Source organism: Dioscorea cayenensis, chromosome 18 (assembly GCF_009730915.1).
Source record: "Dioscorea cayenensis subsp. rotundata cultivar TDr96_F1 chromosome 18, TDr96_F1_v2_PseudoChromosome.rev07_lg8_w22 25.fasta, whole genome shotgun sequence".
NCBI lineage: Eukaryota > Viridiplantae > Streptophyta > Magnoliopsida > Dioscoreales > Dioscoreaceae > Dioscorea > Dioscorea cayenensis.
In genome coordinates, this window is record NC_052488.1 from 23,789,242 (window position 1) to 23,810,195 (window position 20,954).

Genomic DNA, 20,954 nt, shown 5'->3' on the forward strand with positions numbered 1-20,954 from the left:
GCTCCGTGAGGTCAAAGTTATGCGCTCTGAAGGCAGCGCAGCGGCTTTATTAATAATTGGTTATGTGCGCCATCTCTTCTTTACTGTTGGCATAAGTCCCACCATCCGCTACACTTTGATTGCAACGTTTGGCCAAACATGGATGAATGTTTATTTATTCCACTCGTGAAGTGAGTGACTGAATCAGTGAATGATTGTTTTCCAGACTTCAGTTGCTTATTCATGTCATATTCTTTTTCAAGTCTGGATTTCACTACCCCGTTCTCCTGCTTAACATATTTTAACTATTTATTTAATTATTTATTTATTGATAATACATGTATTGATTTGGCTTTATCTTACTATCTTTGCATGAATATTTTCCCTATCCCTGTTTACCGGGCTTGTTTTTATTTTCTTTGCACTTGTTTTTGTTTACTTTGTTCTTATTTAGTTTTTTTAATAAATTTATGGTTCATCCACTTTATTAAAATATATATATATTTCCCATACAAAGTCTTGTTAATTGGATTCAATTTCAATTATTTTGTGGGATTTTTATTAAATAAAGGCGACTACTTATTAAAAAATAGAGTTCAAAATAGAACATTAAAAGACGGAAGAGCCAGAAACCAAATGTTCACCTTTTTATAATTTGGGCCTTTTGGGCTTCATTTCAATGATAGTTCATGGGCCCTCCATGTTCAACTATATATGCCTTGAATCCCTTCATTTGGGCTCTTAACAAAGGCCGTAGACTCTTGTCAGCGAATTTTGTGAATTTATATTAATTTTACATATAAATGAATAATATTATATTTACATAACATCATACAAATAGCTCTTGAGAATGATATGTAAATTTATATTAATTTATTTTGTAAATTTATACTAAGGATTAGTGTAAAGGCCATGTCATAGCCCTAGTAAACTATACTTCTCAGCTCTCAACAAATTCAAACAACTGTGAGCGTCTCCTCCCTCTTCCTCTGTGAGAGTTTCTCTCTTCTCCCCGCTTGCCATGGTAAGTGGGATGCCGCTGGCTGTCTTTCTTCGCAGCAGCCTCCTCGGTCTTGGGCTCAAATCGCCTCTCAAGCCACTCGTACCATTGCTGGATCCCCTCTTTACAACTCTGAGATTTTGGGGAAGATTAAGGCCTCGTCATCACAGTTTGTTCGGGTTGACGATGAGGCGCTTGGTCGAGCTCGTATGAAGTTCTAAAACTCCTTGTATGGTAAATTTTTCGGCAAGCCACCGTCATTTGAGCAGTGGAAACCCGATTCTAATGGCCAAGTGGGGTCGATCTCGGTGAGATTTGTATCTCTGATCTTCCTAATGGGTTCCTATTGATCCGTTGTGGCTCTCACTCGGTCATGCAGAAGCTTCTTCAGGATGGGCCTTGGTCTATCAATGGTATAATACTTCAGCTCTCCCCCTAGAAGCCGTTTTTTGAGCCAGCTTTTGCCAAGCTCAATACGGCTGCAATTTGGGTTCAGCTTCACAATCTCCCTGTCGACTTTTGGGATGGAGACTCTCTTGAATCTCTTACTGCTCACCTTGGTCCTCTTCTGAAAGTGGATGATCTTACGTTATCTCTGTCCCGGTCTAAGTTTGCTCGTGTTTGTATTGAGATTGATATTTCTAAACCTTTGTGTCGTGGTTTCTGGGTTGGGGATGATGCTCATCGTGTTTTTGTGTTGGTTTTGTATGAAAGGCTTCCCATCTTCTGCTACTCTTGCGGGATGATTGGCCATGGGTCCAGTTCGTGTCCTGGAGTAGCGGTAGCTGGGACTGGCGGGGTCCAGCCACCCCTTCATTCTCAATGAAGGTCAGAGGTAGGATCCAGCTCGGGTACTGCTGCTCGGGCAATGGACTTGGACGACATTGGTCAGGATCCTTCGGCTTCTGAGGTGGTGGTGGAGCCTCCTTCTCTCTCGTCGGACTCTGGTTTTGGACCCTGGATGCTGGTTGCTCGCCGGCGAGGTCGCGGACGTGGTCGCAGTGACAGGCCTCGTGCTGGTCACGTGAGCATGGACGAGGCAGCTGTGCAGCATGCCGATGGGACGGGTGTCAGGGACGCTGGCAATGGGAATACACGTGGCGGCTTCAGAGCGAGTGGGAGAGGCGGTTTCGTGGTCTCGCGTACCCCTCGAGCAACGTTCTCAGACCACGATGTGACCCCACTTGCTGGTGCTGCTCTGCAGGAGAACGTTCCAATTGATACTAACACGTCTTCTCTGCCTCGGGACCCTGTAGTTGTCTTTTCGGGAGAACCTATCTCATCCACTCAGCACTCATCCCCTGACGCACTTGATGGGCAGAACGTTGGGCAGAACGTTACCCTGCTCAATGACTCACCTGCTCCACTCTCACCTCCTCGGCATCCACCCTATAGCATTATCACTGATGGGCAGAGTGTTGTTTTGCCTAATGCTCCACATGATCTCTTACTTGGGAAGCATCACACGAATGATATTCGAAATAGGTCCTCCTCGCCGCCTCCTGTTATTCGTGCTTCCTTTCCACTTGGTTCTTCTCAGGGGTTATGTGATTCTGATCTTTCTCATGAGATGGTGGTTGATAGGGTCTCGGAGGCTCTTCGGGGGGACCCTCCTGATGCTAGTATTGATGATGAGGAGGGTTCATTGGAGAACGATGATGATGAGATGGGAGACGAGGTTGAACCGGATGATCTTATGACTCTCGGTCGATGTCAGCGGAAGCCGTAAGGGATGCTTTTAATCCGGAAAGGGTCACAGGTTTCTCTGCCTTCTCTCAAGAAGGGTAGAGTGGATCTGGCAAGAAAGGACCGATAGTCTTGGCTTTTTCCCTTCTTCATGGGTTTTCTCTTACTGTTTATGGTGTTATCAGACTTATTGTTTTGTGTTCTATTTATTGTGTTTGTTATGATGAATTTGTTTAATATCATTTGTTGGAATTGCAGGGGCATCTCTGCGAGGGATACCTCTAATCAAGTTCTTAGGTTTATTCGTAAGCACAAGTTGGATATGATTTACCTTACGGAGACTAGGCCCAATGATGATCGGGTTAATCGGTTTTGTCGGTGTCTTCCTGTTTCGTGGGACTGGTCTACTATTCTTGCCGATGGTTTTTCAGGGGGCATTCTAGTTGCTTGGCGGAAGGTTATTGGTAGGGTTTCTCCGATTGCTATTTCTCGGAGAGCATTTCACCTGATCATTTCTCCAAATCAATTTGGTAACTGTATCATTTCGGTTATTTATAACTTAGTGCACTTTCATTCTCAATGTTCTTTGTGGAATGAGCTTTCTAGGTTCTCTTCCATTGGAATCCCTTGGCTTGTTATTGGAGATTTTAACACTATTTGTTCTAGTGATGAGCATAGGGGTGGTTCTTTTTATTATTATGCTCGCAAGGCTCGTTATTTCGTTAACTTTATTGAGAGTACTAACCTTCTAGATTTGCAGTTTATTGGTCCTAGATTCACTTGGTGTAATAAGCAAGCTGGTACTGCTCGACGCTGGGCTCGGTTGGATAGAGGGTTGATCAATTTAGAGTGGTCTTCTCGTTGTCGCTCAACCAGTCTTCAGCACCTCCCGAAGGTTTTTTCTGATCATGCTCCCCTTTTGGTGACTGTTAATCTTTCTAATAGTCATATTCGTAGTCCCTTTCGCTTTAATAATTATTGGTTGGATTATGTTGGTTGTCATGGTGCTGTTCGCAGGGCTTGGGCTTTCTCCCCTAATGGTACCCCTATGCATGCTTTTACTCACTTGCTTTTTAGATCGCGTGCTAATATTCTTAATTGGTGTAAAGAGGGTTTGACTAATCTTGATATGGATATTAAGAATACTGAATCCATTATTTCTTCTCTAGAAATGTCTGTTGCCTTTGATGATGGTACGCAGGGTCTTCTAGAGGAGATGTATGCCAAATATGCAATGCTGGAAAAGCAAAATACCAACAAATGGGCCCAGCGTGCACACTTGGCCTGGGTTTGCGACGGGGACACCAATTCTAAATTTTTCCATAATGCTACTCGTATTCGCAGGCACATCAACCAGATCACTCAGGTAAAGGATGTTAGTGGTAATTTATTTACTGAGAGGTCGGGTATTGAGAATGCTTTTTTGAATTTTTATTCTCGATTGTGGACTGGTTCAACTACTGATTCCTTTGTTGATATTATGAGTGCTATCCCTAATGATCTCCCACAGCTCTCAGATATGGATTGTGATTTCCTCATTCGTGAGGTTACCCGTGAGGAAGTTAGATTGTCTATTTTTGAGCTTCCTTTGGGTAAATGTCCTGGTCCGGATGGCTTTAATGCTGAGTTTTATCTTTTTTTCTGGGCTGATATTGAAGATAATTTGTTTGAGGCTGTTAATTTTTTCTTCACCAATTCTATTATGCCTAATTCTGGGGGGAAATCCTATATAGCCCTGATTCCCAAGAAAGACAGTCCTATGTCTGTTACTGATTACAGACCAATATCTCTGTGCAATGTGTGTTTTAAGATTATTTCTAAAATCTTGGCCAATCGTTTGAAGCTTGTTCTCCCTAATCTTATTGGTAGAGAACAAGAGGGCTTTGTTTCAGGTCGTTGTCCCTTTGATAATATTATTGCTTTGCAAGAAGTTGCCCATACGATTGAAACTGATTGTAGAAACCCCCCTAGGATGTTAATCAAAATAGATATCGAGAAGGCCTATGATACAATCCATTGGAGTGCAATTCTTGCTACTCTTTCCAAAATGAATTTCCCTCCTATTTGGATCTCTTGGATAGAAGCTTGTATTTCGTCCACCTCATTTTCCTTTCTTATCAATGGGTAGCCTACCCCTTGGATTAGATCTTCCGAGGGGTATCGACGTGGGTGATCCTATCTCTTCTTATCTTTTCATTCTTGTTTCTCAAAAATCTCACCACTATCCCGAATTTTTGCTTTTAGTTAATGACTTTGTCCCAGGTTTTGATATGCGGCTTCGCAGTAATTTTAATCATCTTATGTTTGCTGATGATTTAGTCATTATTACCCAAATGTCACGTAAGGCAGCTAGATCTATCAAGATTTGTCTAGGCTTTTATGGCAAAATTTCTGGACAGGTTCCTAATGTTTCTAAATCTGCTATCTATTATCCAACCTGGGCTAATAAGCGGGTGGCTAGTCGTATTTGTTCTATCCTTAACTTCTCGGCTGCTACTTTCCATTTAGATATCTAGGGATTCTTATCTCTCCCAAGAGCTTGGCTAAATCCACTTTTGCTGCTCTTATTGATAACATTAAAAACCGCTGCTCTCGGTGGGTTCACTCTAAATTGTCACCTGCAGCCAAGACAGTGCTCATCAATACCTCACTTCTGTCCCTTCCTATCTACTATATGTCTGTTTATCCGATATATGACTCTATCCTATTGGAGATCCATAGGATTGTTAGGAGGTTCTTTTGGAGTAAGAGTAGCAATGGAAAAGGCATCCATGCTGTTGCTTGGAATGATCTTACTATTTCTAAGACTGAGGGGGGTCTTGCAATCAGAAATCTTACTCTTGCTAAGCATTCCTTGATGGCTAAAAATGTTTTTAAGTATCTTAATTGTGACGATTGTCTTTGGGTTGATATTCTGCTCCTTAAATATGGCATGCTTAACTTATGGAGGGACTCCATCCCTTCTGGTTGCTCCTGGTTCTTTAGGGGTCTCTGCTATACAGCCATCAAAGTTAATCCTAGCTTAAGAATTAACTCTGTTAATCCTGATCAGACCTCTCTTTACAATCATCCCTGGTGCTCTGAGGTTCCTCTCTCGTTGTGTCCTACCTATTTCAATGTTAATTTAGATTTGGACTCTCTTGGAGTCTCTGATTTTTGTAGTAATGGGTCCTGGGATTTAGACAAGCTTGGGCTGTTATTTGGTTATTGGTTGGACTGCTTTATTCCTAAGCTGGGTGTCATTGATTCTAATGGCAATAATCATTGGGTTTGGTCCTCTAAATCAGTGAATCAAAGCACCTCAGCTATTGTATATCAGTATCTTAATAGCTTATCTTGTTGGATTGATGGTTGGCCGGGTTGGAAGAGGATCTGGGATTTAAATGTGGATCCTCGGGTCCAACATTTCTTGTGGCTAGCTTTTAAGGGAAGAGTTAGTACTTATGATTATCTTTATTCCATTAATCTGAGTCCCAGGACTTTTTGTGCCATGTGTAATTTAATGCATGAATCAATTGAGCATCTCTTATACTCATGCAATTTGGCTCAAGCTATTTGGGGTCATGTTTGCACTAAGCTTAATATTCCAAATCCCTTTTCTGGGGGTTTTTGTTCTGGCGAATGGCTCATCTGTGATTTACTTTCTCCATTCGCTAAGGCAGTCATTGCTTCTGCAGCTTGGTTTTTGTGGAAGAGTAGATGTGACAAAATTTTCAGGAGCTTTTCTGTCTCTAGCTTGGTCATTGTCTCCCGGGCCTTCTCCCATGCAAGGGACTTCTCCTTTGCCCATGATGATAAATTTGGATCCCGGTTGATTCTTAACAATTTTTCTTTCAGGGATGGACTTTTCCTTTTCATGGTCAGCCAATGGATTGAGGCATCAGAGGTAGGGAATGTGGGTTTTTACTGTGTCTCTTCTAATCTCTCTGTGGTGTTGGCAGGTGCTGGTCCAGTGCATGCAAGGAGTGCTGAGGAAGCTGATCTACAGGCGATCATCATTGCTCTTCAGGTTTTTGTGGATGCTGGTTTATCTCTCACGCACTGCTTCATCATGAGCCCAGGTTCCAGCATGATTATTTCGCAGAACTCTACACCTGACTACATGCTTCGGACTTGGATTAATAGCATCAACTCCATACTTCAAGGGGTTAATTGTCCTTCCATACATTTCATTCCCAAGTCTTGGGCTTCACCTGCTTACAAGCTTGCATCCTTGGCCTCCAATTTGCATTTGCTCACTTTATTTTTCCAAGGTCGTGAGTTGCCACGTTGGGTTATGAAGGCTTTTTGCAGCGACGGTTTTATTTTTTAAGCTTTTGTTGTTTTGGTTGAGTCCTTGTATTTCTTTTGAGTATTGTTTTATTTTGTTTTGATTTTGGTTGTGGTTGTACTAATGAACTCTTTGTAATTTTTTCCCCCTATTAATAAAATAAGCTCTCCGAGCTCTTCTCTAAAAAACTTCAACATCCCTCCAAGCTATCGTAGCATCTCCACTAATTCCCCCCACTATGATTGATCTCTCTATTACTGTCTGAAAACATGACCCTTTTACTACCCTCAAGTTAGTGTGATATCTCTGTATCATCTACTGCATCAAAAGTTCAACAAAAAGGAATTATATACAGTAAAAAAAATCATGCTTTGAGTCCATGATCACTATCTCAAAACTCTGTATCTCAATCTAGGACCTTAGTCTAGTTTGTTTATTTGAAAGGTCATATTATAATTTCTGTCATCCAATCGATGAATGTAATACTTATATTATCTCATAAAAAAAAAATTGAGTTCAATGAGAATTAGATAAGTATAGAAATCAATATTGAGAACACAAATAAATAGTGGCTTAAAAAGTAGAACAAACTCACAATTTATTTTGTACAGCAGTACGCTAGAGTGGATGACGTGGCATCCAGAACAAAAGAAAAAAAAAGGTGGCGGATTACATGTCATTTAGAGAACTATTGAGGAAACTTATTAAATCTAATGTTTCAATATAGCTTTCAAGGCTTGTATACCCACAAAAGCTCGTAACTGTGCTTTTGATTCTTCAGTACTTTGTGGCATGGAAAGATAAAACATTTGAATTTTGTGTACTTCTTTTAGTTTTAACCAATGGTTTTGTTATGTTCTGAGTTTTGTCTTGTTCTTTTTGAGAAAGAGGAGCGGGCAAACCCACTCAGCACCCAGGGGACGCTGCACAGTCTCGGTGGAATAAATGGGAATGGGGCCGCACTCACATGGGCGCTAGAACCACCCATACACAATCACTATTCACAACTCCCAGAAACGTCGCTCACCGAGAATCGAACTCTCACCACTCGGTGAGAGCTCTATTGGTGACCCGTGTACCAATAGACCCAAAGGTCGTTGGTGTTTTGTCTTGTTCTTTGGTGGTCCTTACAATGACAAGGGAACTAAAGCAGTAAGAAATTCTTATAATTTCAAATAAGAAACCAATCATCTTACATTGATACAATTAAATATGTTCCCACCCAAAGCAACAAAACTTTCTCAATAATTAAATCACCATGAGTGACATCAGACAAAATATTAATTAGGATCAATGAACCATTTGATAATTGAACAACACTCGTATCTCCCATGCAATCTTGTGGAATATCTAGATCGAACAAAACACTCGTATGTTCCATTTGACTGCTTTACCACTTTATAATATTTTTATTAAAACTGCTAATATGCTTCTCTCTTGGTTCTCAACTGTAGCAGATAGTCAGCAGCCAGTCCTTACTAAAGTTTCACTGAAAATTAAGCGCTCTCTTAACTTCTACAGCGCTAGAGACTCAAATCTTGTTGGGGAGTCGGGCCCTGATCATACGCAGGAGTAGTTGCTCCTTTTGATGGCTTGAACAGGCCTGAGGGACCAGACGGTGTTTTCCGCCTTCCTAGCTACTTCTCTCCCTGTTTTTTATTTTTCTGTTATTTTTAGTTCCTCTTCTCACTTTTGGTGAGAGATTTTTCTTGTGTTCACTGTCTTTTTTATTCAATAAAGCTATGGTTTATCCACATTTATTTCAAAAAATAAAATAAAATTGAACAACAAACCACTGAACAAATTCATTCAATCAAAACATGAGTTCTAGTGCTTTCCAACTGCCACTATTTTAGCAGAAGAGATCATCGTCTCAACGTTTTGTGTATGGAAATAACGGAGTGCAAGTCAAGATAATACAATATCACAAAAAGAAAAACAGAACATAATGCCTCGTAATGAACTGTACATTCTTATACCATCTATTTTCTTTAACGCGGGGTGAGTACAACAAAAAAACACACCAATCCTTTTCTTTATTCTCTTTATTTTCTTTATTATTCCTTTTCCTTTGTGAATATTCACAGACATATCTAAAGAGCATGGCAGGTTTTCATCCAAACAGAGCAGGGCAGGTTATAATTTATGGTGGAGATGTTATCTCACCAGGGTAACAATGCCTGATCCAAACATCAATTATCTTCTCATTGGACACTTTTGAGCGAGCTTCACAACAATGCCTTCTTGGTGCCTGTGTTTCATAATGACAAAAAAGCAAAAAAAGCTTTAAAATTTTAGTTTTAAATTCTCTAATCTTAAACTGATGTGCTGATGTAAATTTCCAAATATTCATCCAATCCATTAAGGTAAAAAATCAGCTTAACTACTATCACACAAGTGGATAAATAAACTCTTTATCTTGATGGGCAATCAAACACCAACCCCTTATGTAAAAGTTAAAAATATCAAAATTAGTTGAGTTGATCGATGATGAGGATAGAACAAGGAAGATTAAAAGGCAGAGAAGTGATCGCCTACCTAATCTAGTTGTGACAGAAAGAAAGCAGAGGTATGAAATTTCTTTTCTTTTGTTTTTAAATAATGTGGACAAGCAACTGTAAACATACATCCTACTCAAGCCTTTATCATATATTATGATATATGAGTTCAACTTTCGCACAGAAATTAAATGGTACACATAATAACTATGAAATAAAATACCCAAAAAACGCAACACTAGTTGTGCATGCAACAGCTGAATCAACAGTTCAATTTCACCAAATCCTTGGTTGGGTTAAACCCATACCAAACCGAAAAACTGAATTTTAAGAAATTAAAATTTCGAAAGGAAACTATCCTAAATTGAACCAATTAAATAAGTTTATTGTTCTGAAATTCATTCCTAGGTTTCAATGATGGACCATATAATATGTCAATTATATATGAGAGAGAGAGAGAGAGAGAGAGAGAGAGAGAGAGAGAGAGAGAGAAAGTACAGTAGAATACAATACCTTTTGCCACTCGTAAGGGTCCATCTTGGGCGCCACCACCCGAATGGACCGCACCTGCGATGCGGATGCAAAGCCAGCCCTGTCACAGCCTTTGTCTATGCTACTCTCGTGTCTCGTGTACTCGGTCACACTGATTTGTTGAGCTTTCCTCCTCTCGCTGACACGGTCCAAAAAAAACAACATCGGTTCACAGTTATTGCTCACCGTGAAAGGTCTTGTATTGAAAAACAAATGGCCCGTTCTGGGATGATCTCCATGTGAGGAACGTCTGGAGAGGAACTTCCAGGTCATGAGGCGGGACGACCCAGTGATACAATTGAACCGTGTAACCCCATGACACTGAGACGGACCAGTTATGGCCTTGTTCTCGGTTGTAGCAAAAGGTTTGCTGCAGCGTTCGGGCAGGGTCATGACGAGATGCGTCCATTAGAGTCCGGATCGCATTCATTTGAGTTGATTGGCTTGGTATCACTGTATGCACGTCGTCTAGATGGTGAAGTGATACTAATGGGGCTATTGGGTGTGCGGCCAGCATGCCATAAGCGTCTCCGCGCAGGTCCACCTAAATTAAACATCATTACAATTAGAAATTTTGGAATCTGGTTGCTTGATTGAGATGGGCAACTTAGTATGGGAACACCATTGGACATAGTATATATATGTCCATTTCGCTGCATTAAGCGGTTAAATCACTGGTGGGGCATTTGGCTAGCTGGCCTGGCCTCATGAATAAGCTAAAGTAGTAGTACAGGAGTAATTGAGAGGTTGAAATTTGAGTAGTGTTCAATGAACTTAAATATTACTTTTGACTTATTAAACCCTCTTGCTTTTGGTATTGATCTTTCTCTCTGTCCAGGTTAATTTCAACTGTGTAAGCAAAGCTTATTGATATCTAAATATCATTTACATATATATATATATATATATAAACTAATATAAAGAACTCTGCTAAGTAATTACTATCATTGGTTAAAAAATTCATCACTTTTAAATCATCATCACGATTCACGCGAAGGGGGATAATATAAACAAGTTATTAGTCCCAGTGGTGAAAGAAAGAAAGAAAGAAAGAAAGAAAAGCCAAGGAAGGGTCAGAGAGGAGGGAAAGGAAGGGGTCCCATGAATGAATGCATCTGTTCCCAAGATTAGAAACATCTTGTCTCAAATCTATAGAATCCTAGCCATATAGCCCACTCAACCAAACTTCACAAAAGGTATAACAGTAATAAATCAACGGTTGGTTACCTGATGAAATCCGGGTTCTCTGGTGAGTGGAACACCGAGCTCACTGAGGCAAGCCCGAATCCTTTCATCACTGCCATAAAAGTATATATACCGATCCAAGCACCCATCTATGACTTTAGCAAGCTCCGCCGCCGCCGGATAACTAATGGCGAAGCCACCACCGCCGAACGCCGTCCCATACGAGTGCTGCAGGTTTTGTTCCACACTCTCCGACGGTGCTCCGATGTACCACATTTGGTCATGGTCATACTTACCCAGAACGGCCACCAAATTCTCGATGAAAAAACACCGTGTCATCATCACCCATCACGAACCACCGCACGTTCTCCATCCCAAGCGCGAAGGATTCAGCCACGATCCGCGCGGATCCGGGACGCCGAAGCCCGCGCGCCATATCTCGACGTGTTTGCCGAAACACGGTAAGGCGGGCATGTGTCTGACCACGACCCACGCTTGGGCTCCTCGTCGAGCCAGACATGCCCCTTCATCTCACCCGGCCGCCACCAAAGCTCGCTGTAACCGCGCCGTTGGTGCCAAGTGTGTGATGAGGCACCGATTCCGAACACGATGTGGGAGATGTTGGTCGGTTCGGGAGAAGCGGTTGGTCCTGGAATAGCAACAGGGAACGGGTCCGGGTACTGGTCGCAATGGGGACATGACCATTGGTAATGGCTGGAGCTGACGGCCGAGTAGGAGATGAATACGACCGAGAAAACCAAAACGATGGAGATGGTTGCTTTGATTGAACGCCAGAGAGTGTCCCGGTGGTAATTCGCCGAGAAAACCCAGCTTTTCAAGGAAAGTAACATTTCTACTTCGTCTTTCAGACTGGATTGGAAAGAAACCACCCAAAGAATATGTGGGAATTTCAGCTTTTATTTATTTATTTTTTTTTTTCAGTTTTTCCTTGTAATTCTTAGCTATAAATAATAAAATTCCTAGAAATTAAGATGTGATTTAGTATTTGTCGGTCTAACTGGACCGGAATTGGTCATAGGGACTTGACCAATTAACCAAATATTGGGCTTATATCACGCGTCCTGATCTCGGAGGAAAGACACCGTAGATGATGCTAGAAACGGAGAACGTGTCAAGCTAAAAGTCTCGCGGCGTTAATTACAATGTTATGGAGGTGATAGTGAAATGGTGGAGAAACTTAAGCGAATTTATTTTGTTTGACTTCAAATTTTAAATTGGGTTGTTGGCACACCATTGGCCTTCCACGTTATATTAAGCATTGTGATAAGAGAATGTTTGTCTTTTCACAGATGACAATGTGTTAGTTTTCATGTAATGTAGATATATCTTAATTATATCCCAATTTTTCATCTTTGATAGTGAAAAAATTCACCCAGTTTATGCGTTTTTTTAATTAATGAGGAAATTAAACTGTTCTATATTAGATAAAAATTTAACAAAACTGATGGAAATAAAGAGGTAAATTGATGGAAATCGATATATGTGCAATTGGTTCCATTTATAATGCCTTCCTGACGTCTCATTTTATCTTTCTTTTTGTCTTGATTTTGCTCACTGTTTTCCTCATCCCTGGTGAGAATTTCAGTTTGTTATTTTATTTTTGAAACTTTTCGTTCATGACCTTTTCACTCAGATCTCTACTATGCTTTTTCTTCTTTTTAATAAATTAGTGATTTATCCACTTTATTCAAAAATAATGCCTTCCTGACATGGGAAAAAAATGGACATTGTATTAGTATACAAATTGTTCACCAAAGTAGACAGTTGGGACTAGTGCATGATGATGATGATGTTAATTTCAATATACGGTTCTTTACTTCCAACAACTAGTAGAAAATAGTTTGACATGAAAATTGCAATCAGAGGTTTTGGTTGGGTTACCTACCATGAAGCTTACATTGAGACCACAAAGTCTGTTACACACGGAACAATGAAGGAGACAAAAGTCAGAAAAAGCATTAAAACAAAAAGGAGAGAAAGAAAACAAAAAGAACTATCTCGTGCAAATCTAATTCAATTAATCTTCTTACAAATAAGAGATCCCTCATCGGAACCAACTACTGTACCTTGCTCTTGGAAAGATGGGATCTGACTTATCATCCTCGTATGATGTCCCTTAATTGTCCTTGTTCTTCAAATACTAATAGTGTTAGTCTTCTAATCTTTGCCAATAAACAAAATAAAAAATCTTATGGCAAGAGACTTGGTAAAATTAAAAGATATTGTGATAATTTGTCTCTATTATTTTTTTTTTATTTTTTTTTTAAAATAGTGGATAAACCACAAATTTATTAAAAAAGTGTAAACAGGGAAAAGCAAAGTACAAAAAATAAGACAACAAACAAAGAAATAAATTAAAAAACTGCTATCATCACCAGGGATGAGGAGTTGTCTCTATTATTTGTCATTGATTGATACATCAAACAAGTAATACAAATTAAGGCAAATAAGTGGAAACTAGAAAGAATTTGTTAGTTTGAGGATTTAAGTATGGGTATTGAATTAAAAAAAAAAATTTAATAAAATGGAAAACTTTATTGAAAAAAGCAGAAGAAAAATAGGACAAAAATACTAAGAAAAGAAGCAAACAGACTAAAATCTTCACTAGAACAGAACAACATAAATAAAACACAAAAAGGAGAAAGTTGGGCCGACGAAGACTACAGTCTGGTTACACAGGCCTGCCAGAGCTGCGAGAAGGAGAAAACTACTCGATTTAGGTGGCACTCTGTATCGCCGGTATGATATGCAATTCTTGTGCTCATGAAGCTGAGGGAGCACTTGATTCTTTGGGAGGCTTCAAGTTTACCTTGTTGATGAGACTCTGAAGCTGTGGGAAACTAAAAGAGAAGCATATTAATAATTTTAAAAAACACAGAGTGAATAGGTGAGCAGTTTAATTGAAAAATGCGATTATTCCGTTCTAGCCAAATATTCCAGATAATTGCTCTGGAACTGAGATCCCACAGGTTTCGTTGGCTAGAATATAACGATGGGATCCAAGATGTCCAAATTCTAGAAATTGAAGACAGAGTAGAGGTTGAATCGAAGATTTGTCTAAAAAAGGACCAAATTAGATCTAAGAATTCACAATCAAGAATGAGATGATTTACCGTTTTAGACCTATTGTAACAGAGAACGCAAGTGTCTGTGGTGTTTAGGTTACAACCTTTTTTGAAGAGGTTTGTGAGAGTAAGAATTCAAAGAGATAACAACCTAATGTTATGAAAAAAAAAAGAATGTGGACTTGGAGGACTAGTTTTTTTTTTTGAATAAGAGTTGGAGGACTAGCTTGAGAAAGGTTTTTTTTTCATTCAAGACTTTATCATCTAATATTACAACTTAATACATAATTTTTTAATCTTCTAATATTTTACAAAGTGATCTATTGATTTTCCTATATATTTTTCTCAGAAATATCTAGGCATCCTTATCTAAGTCTCTCCTTCGAGATCTCATGTTGAGTTTTCTCCAATATATTATAGGACGATAATTCTAACAGAATTTAATACATTTTATTCAAAATCATCATCATGCACTGTTTGTCAGTGATGATAAAGTCTTGATGTTGTTCACGTTGATCCTGGTCCTGAGAACAGTGTCCTTGATCACTAGCAATTGTGTAACAACGTCTCTGATATCCATTCTCTCTTTTGTTGATTCTTCCGAGCATGAGATTGCAATTTTAACAATAGCTCCCAAGCATTGATGCAGCTTTGTGCCTGCATTTGAGCTTTGAGGTATGTTTTTATTAGCTTCATGTGACAGCAAGACGGGATCAATGATATCCATTACTCTGTCTGGGAAGACAATCTCAGCAAGTTGATGCAGTGTCAGATTATCTTTGAAAATTTCATCAGTTGGCCTCTTTCCAGTGAACATCTCTAGTAAAAGAATTCCATAACTGTAAACATCACCAGCTGTGGAAGCAGTTCCCCCCATTCCGTATTCTGCAATGCCAAGCCAATATGACTATCAAAATATAACATTAATGGAATGCAAGCATTGAATAAAAGGAATAGCATGTACCTGGAGGGAGATATCCTAGTGATCCTTTGACTTGATGAGATGAGTTTTGATCATATTGAGAAACTTCACCTGGGATTTCTGCTAGAAACCTGGCAAGCCCAAAATCTCCAACATGGCCAATCATGTCATCATCCAGAAGAACATTTGTGGGCTTAAGGTCACAATGAACAATAGTTGTATGACAATTGAAGTGAAGGTACTCAAGCGCTGATGCAACATCTCTGGCTATGTTCAACCTTCTGATAAGGTTCAGGTATCCAAAGTGCTGCAACTCACCATATCTCATCACTGGATGCAACCACTGGTCTAAATTTCCATTTGGCATGTACTCATAAACCAGGGCCATGAATTCATTTCCTTGAAAATTCACACTAGAGCATGCTGTGATAACATTGACAAGGTTTCTATGTCTTATGTGTCTCAATGCATGGCACTCATTCATGCAGCTCTTGGAAGCTCCTTGATCAGTGAGGTTGAACACTTTCACTGCAACAACTGGTTCACCACATACATTGAAACCCTTGTAGACAGAGCCAAATCCACCAATGCCAATCAGGTTTTGTGAAGAGAACCCACTGGTTGCTCGAAGGAGCTCTCCATATGTAACCTTGATGTGTCCTACGTCAATCAGTTGTCTGTCTAATGACTTTGATCTTCTTGTGATGCAAAGCTTTCTGCGGAAAACTGCTAGTAAAATCAACACGATGAGGACAAGAGCAGATATTATACTTGCTAATATGATGATTATATGCTTTTCTTTCTTTCCAAATTCATGGGCAAAGCATGAAGGTAGGTGAAGGTTTGATATGCCTCCACAGAGTCTTCTATTACCCATAACTGAGAATGCACTTGCATTTCTGAAAACTCCTTCAGTTGGCACTGCACCCTCAAAGTCATTGAAAGACAAGTTTAGATACTGCAGATAAGAGAACTTTTCCAGAAATGTTGGTATAAAACCAGAGAAATTATTGCTTGAAAGATCTAGTTCTTGCATTCCTGACAATGAACTCAAAACCAGGGGAATAGTACCTTGAAAGTAATTTCCCTGCAGTCTCAAGTGCTCCAGACTCCTACAATTGCTTAGGGATGATGGAATGTTTCCTGATAACTTGTTTTCAGAGAGGTCTAGCATTCCGAGACTTGTCAAGCTGCCAACTTGATAAGGAATGGAGCCATCAAGCTTGTTTCTAGATAAGTCAAGGGCAATGGACATTGATGACAGGCTCATTAGATTACTGGGTATTGTTCCACTGAGTTGATTACTGGAAAGATTCAGCAACTGCAAATGCTTGCAGCTGCCTAGATTGTACGGTATCCTTCCACTCAAACTGTTTTCTTGCAGAAGTAACTCATACAATTGAGTTAAATTCCCAATAAATGATGGTATTTGCCCAGAAAATCTGTTCCCATATAAGAACAACTTCTGCAAATTACTCAACTTGCCAATGCCAACAGGGATGCTGCCACTGAACATGTTTCTCTCTAAGCTCAGTAATGTTAAGTTGGCATAGTTTTCTATCCCATTTGGAAAAGTCCCATACAGTTGGTTCGAGCCAAGATTGAGCATGATGAGACGAGAGGAAAGATTGGCTACAGAGTTAGGAAGCATACCTCTGAATTGGTTACTATCCAGACCCAAAACTTGTAGGGAAGTGCAGTTTGTCAATGAAGTGACGAAACCCATGCCAACTTCCTGGTCAACCTGCAGGGAGTTATTGCCAAAGTTTTTTTGAGGGAAAGTAGCTCATGGAGCTATTTATTATATAAAGAAAGAAATACAAAGCGTATAAGTTACAGACCAGTCGCCAAAAGGCAAGAAAAAAAAACAAAAAAAAAAGGAACCAGAAAAAACACAAATGAAACAAAAAACAGGAAAACACAGAACTACAAGCTAACTCCAGACTGAAGAAGCTGCCTCATAAGCCAACGAGGGAGGTCCTTGCCCTGATGGAAGAGAGTAAGAACATGAGAGTTAAGTCCATGCAGAGCAAGACTATTAGCAATTGCCAACCAGGCTTTAGGTATGATGCAAATCCGCGGATGACCCAAACTTGAAAGGTAATCAGACAAGCTGGAGATCAAAGGACGAAGGCGCCAAGCAAAATGTATCGCGTCAGACTGGATTAAATGATAAAGATCATTGCTGGCAATGAAGATGGTGCAGGACGAAAGATCCGAAGCATGAAGACTTCCCAGAGCAATCAGCAGTGCCAGAGCATCAGCTTCTAATATTGAGTCTGCCAAATTATTGCAACAACCTGCACAAATGATCTGAGAACAAGCATTACTAAGATAGAAACCAGCGCCATAGTCTCTAGCTTCACCCTTACCCAAAGAAGAAACAAAGAGAAAGGGGCTATCAATTAAGGAAAAATTGTTGAGTATGAGTCTGCTGCCAGACAAGTAAGTAGGGGATAAGGAGAACTCCCTGACATGGCTAAGAGCGTTAACATGGATTGCATTAAAATCAGGGGATTCATTGCGGAAAATGAGATTACATCTTGACTTCCAAATAAGCCAAGAAGTAACTGCAATAACAGATTGGTCACGGAGATCATAAACAGAATTAGTAGGAGAAAGCCAATGTCCAGATGAAAATCCATCAAGAAAACTAACCTGCTTACCAATGGCTGCACTTACCAATCTCCAAATGTACTGAGCTTTAGAACAATGATTAAATAAATGCTCAGTACATTCAAAGTCAATATTGCAAAACCTGCAAAGAGTTTGAGGCCCAAGATTTAACCTGTATAGATAGTCATATGTTTTAATACCATTATGAAGAAGTAACCACATGAAATATTTAGGCCTTGGTGCAATCTTCAAACGCCAGAGATTTCTCCAGCCGTCCCAAGGATTCATAGTACCCGCAGAGTTATTGAAGTGTGAATAAACCATGGATGTGGTCTTGATATTATTGGCTTTAGGAAACCACACCCAATGCTTAGCAAAGTTGATGGAACACTTATTAATGTTGAGATAATCAAGGTTCAGGAAAGCACCAAAGATATTATGCAGCACAGTATAATTCCAAACATCATTCAGTAAGAGATCAGACAAACTTAGCAAATGCAAATCAAAATCCATGTTAAGGAATGTGGGTTTAAATGCTAATGGAATTTCAAAATACCAGGGGTCTAGCATTAAATCAATATGAGCAGGATTAAAGTGATATAACCATAGGTGAGGCTTAATGATGTTGGCATTATGACAAAGACCCCGGAAAAACCAGGAGCAGTTGGCCGGGGTGGAGTCAGTCCAAAAATTAAAATTGCCATACTTCCTGTACAGAATATCCACCCAAATGGCATCATGATGATTTAAATAACTGATAACATTTTTCGCCATTAAAGAAATTTTAGAAGCACGCAAATTACGGATGGAGATACCCCCCTCAGTTTGTTTGAGAGTAATATCTGTCCAACTCACTAAGTTCATGCCTTTTCGATTGCCACTCTTAGACCAGAAGAACTTTCTGGCAGCTTTAGAAATACCATCCAAAATCGTATCAGGGACAGGATAAACAGACAGGTAGTAAACTGGATTCGACATCAAGACAGAATTAATAAGAACAGCTTTGCCAGACATGGAAATTTTAGAATGTTTCCAGGAAGATACAATATTCTCAGTTTTGGCAAGCAAGTTAGTAAAACTGGAGATAGGCAATCTTCTAGGGGAAATAGGCAGGCCGAGATAAGTTAGAGGAAATTTGCCCACCGTAAAACCAAGGATGGAGCTTATGCTGGTCTGGAGACGCAAATTAAATCTGGAGGGAAAATAGACTCCAGATTTGGATTTGTTAGCTCGCTGACCAGTAAGGCTCTCATAAATTGATAGACACAAATTGATGTTGCGGGCAATCTTCCTAGACGCAAGCGAAATAAGGATCAAATCATCCGCATACATGAGGTGGTTGAAATTATGTCTAAGAGCAGAATTAAAACTAGGGATCATATTCTGTCTCATAGCAAAGTTGAGCAAAGCAGTCAGATTTTGGGCAGCCAGAATGAAGAGGTATGAGGAAAGAGGATCCCCCTGACGGAGTCCTCTAGTGGACTTAAACCAACCAGAAGGTTGTTTATTAATCAGTAAAGAGAAAGAAGCAGAGGTAATGCAAGATTTGACCCAGGAGATCCATTTGCTAGGAAAGTTCATCCGGCAAAGAGTGGCAAGAATTGCATTTCAACTCATCGAATCATAAGCTTTTTCAATATCAAGTTTAACTAACATCCTAGGGGGTGTGAGAAGTATCTCGATCCATAGAATGCACAACTTCTTGAAGGGCAATAATGTTATCAAAGGGGTTACGATTGGTGACAAAGCCACACTGTTCCCTCCCAATTAACTGAGGCAACACAACTTTAAGACGATTGGCTAAAATTTTAGAAATTATCTTATAGCAAACATTACACAGAGAGATAGGGCGATAATCATTGACAAATCTCGGGTTCGCCTTCTTAGGAATAAGAGTAATAAAAGTACGCCCCCAAGAATTAGGAATAACAGAAGATTTGAAGAAGTAAGAGATGGCTTCAAACAAGGAATCACAAATATCATCCCAAAAGAAGCTATAAAATTCAGTATTTAAGCCATCAGGGCCAGGACTCTTACCTGAGGGGAGAGACTTAAGAGCTTGAAAAACCTCAAGTTTGGTTACCTCTTTAGTCAGGGCATCCCCCGAACCAGCCGCGAGCACAGGAAGGTCTGTAGGAAGAGCTTGGAAAATATCTAATGCCGAATTGTTTGAAGCATCACACCAAAGTTTAGAGAAAAAATCACAGAACACTCTTTCAATACTACTTTGATCAGAAAAAATAGTCCCATTAGCATCAGAAATAAAAGAGATGGAATTAGTATGATTGCGCCAACGAATGGAATTATGAAAGAAACTAGTATTACTATCACCTTGAAGGACCCACATAAGTCTAGCTCGCTGAGCCCACTTAGAAGAGTGTTGTCGATGAAGAGCTGCTAGATTATTATAAAGGGGATATAAAGAGTGCAAACCTTGACTGGAGTTACTTTGCCAAATATTAGAAGATTCAATCTCAAGAATTTCCGCTTCCAGCCTAATAATGCTTGACTCGACCAAGTTCAAACCCCTGTTCTTCCAAAGAATCAGGTTAGACCTGGTGCGAGAGATAAGATGAGACAAAGCGTGCATGGGGTTAGAATGAGGCTTGAAAAACCAAGCCTCTCTAACCGCCTCATGGCAACCAATATAATCCAACCAATAGTTATCGAAACGAAAATTTTTTTTCTTATGAGGAGAGCGAGAAGTAAGGGTAAGTAAAAGGGGAGCATGGTCAGAGAAGAGGCGAGCAAGATGATTAACCAGATACGATCCGAGGTGGTCAATGCAATGTGAGTTAAGCAAGCACCGGTCTAGGCGAGCCCATCTCCTAGCATTACCACTTTGATTATTGCACCACGTAAAGCTAGAGCCTGTAAAATTAACATCTAGAAGATTGTTAGCCATTATGAATTCAGAAAAAGTGCGAGCCTTACGACGATAGTAAGTAGGAGATCCCCCCTGAAATTCATCCAAAGAAACCACAACATTAAAATCTCCGATGAGAATCCAGGGAAGATTGATTAAGGAAAGATTAGACAATTCTAGCCAAACCACAGGTTGCTCATTAATGCGAGTGGAATTGTAAATAGTGGAGATGATCCAAGATTCATTCAAGGCGTTAGTGATAAATAATGTAAGGCATACCTGGTCCGGACAAGGAGAGTTACCTTACCAATATGC

The 20,954-nt window shown here is 39.8% G+C and overlaps 2 protein-coding genes and 1 pseudogene across 2 annotated transcripts; all 3 read right to left on the reverse strand.

Moving 5' to 3' along the window:
- Nucleotides 1-9,060: 9,060 nt before the first annotated feature.
- LOC120281780 lies at nt 9,061-12,456 on the reverse strand (annotated as a pseudogene).
- Nucleotides 12,457-14,701: 2,245 nt separating this feature from the next.
- LOC120282983 (probable LRR receptor-like serine/threonine-protein kinase At3g47570) lies at nt 14,702-16,883 on the reverse strand. The gene is made up of 2 exons (XM_039289810.1): nt 15,200-16,883; nt 14,702-15,120 (listed from the first exon to the last, which is right to left on the reverse strand). The coding sequence occupies exons 1-2, from the start codon at nt 16,881-16,883 to the stop codon at nt 14,702-14,704; spliced, it is 2,103 nt and encodes a 700-aa protein (XP_039145744.1).
- A 200-nt stretch (nt 16,884-17,083) lies between these two features.
- LOC120282984 lies at nt 17,084-19,354 on the reverse strand. Its single transcript, XM_039289811.1, has one exon. It carries the CDS (start codon nt 19,352-19,354, stop codon nt 17,084-17,086), a length of 2,271 nt encoding a protein of 756 aa, XP_039145745.1.
- Between the last annotated feature and the right edge of the window lie 1,600 nt (nt 19,355-20,954).

Excerpts from the sequence above, each read along its gene's own strand:
- LOC120282984 (XM_039289811.1), bottom strand. The coding sequence starts at position 19,354 with ATGAACTTTCCTAGCAAATGGATCTCCTGGGTCAAATCTTGCATTACC.
- LOC120282983 (XM_039289810.1), bottom strand. The coding sequence starts at position 16,883 with ATGGGTTTCGTCACTTCATTGACAAACTGCACTTCCCTACAAGTTTTG. Across the intron at positions 15,121-15,199 it reads ACTAGGATATCTCCCTCCAG|AATACGGAATGGGGGGAACT; the intron begins GTACATGCTATT and ends TTGGCATTGCAG.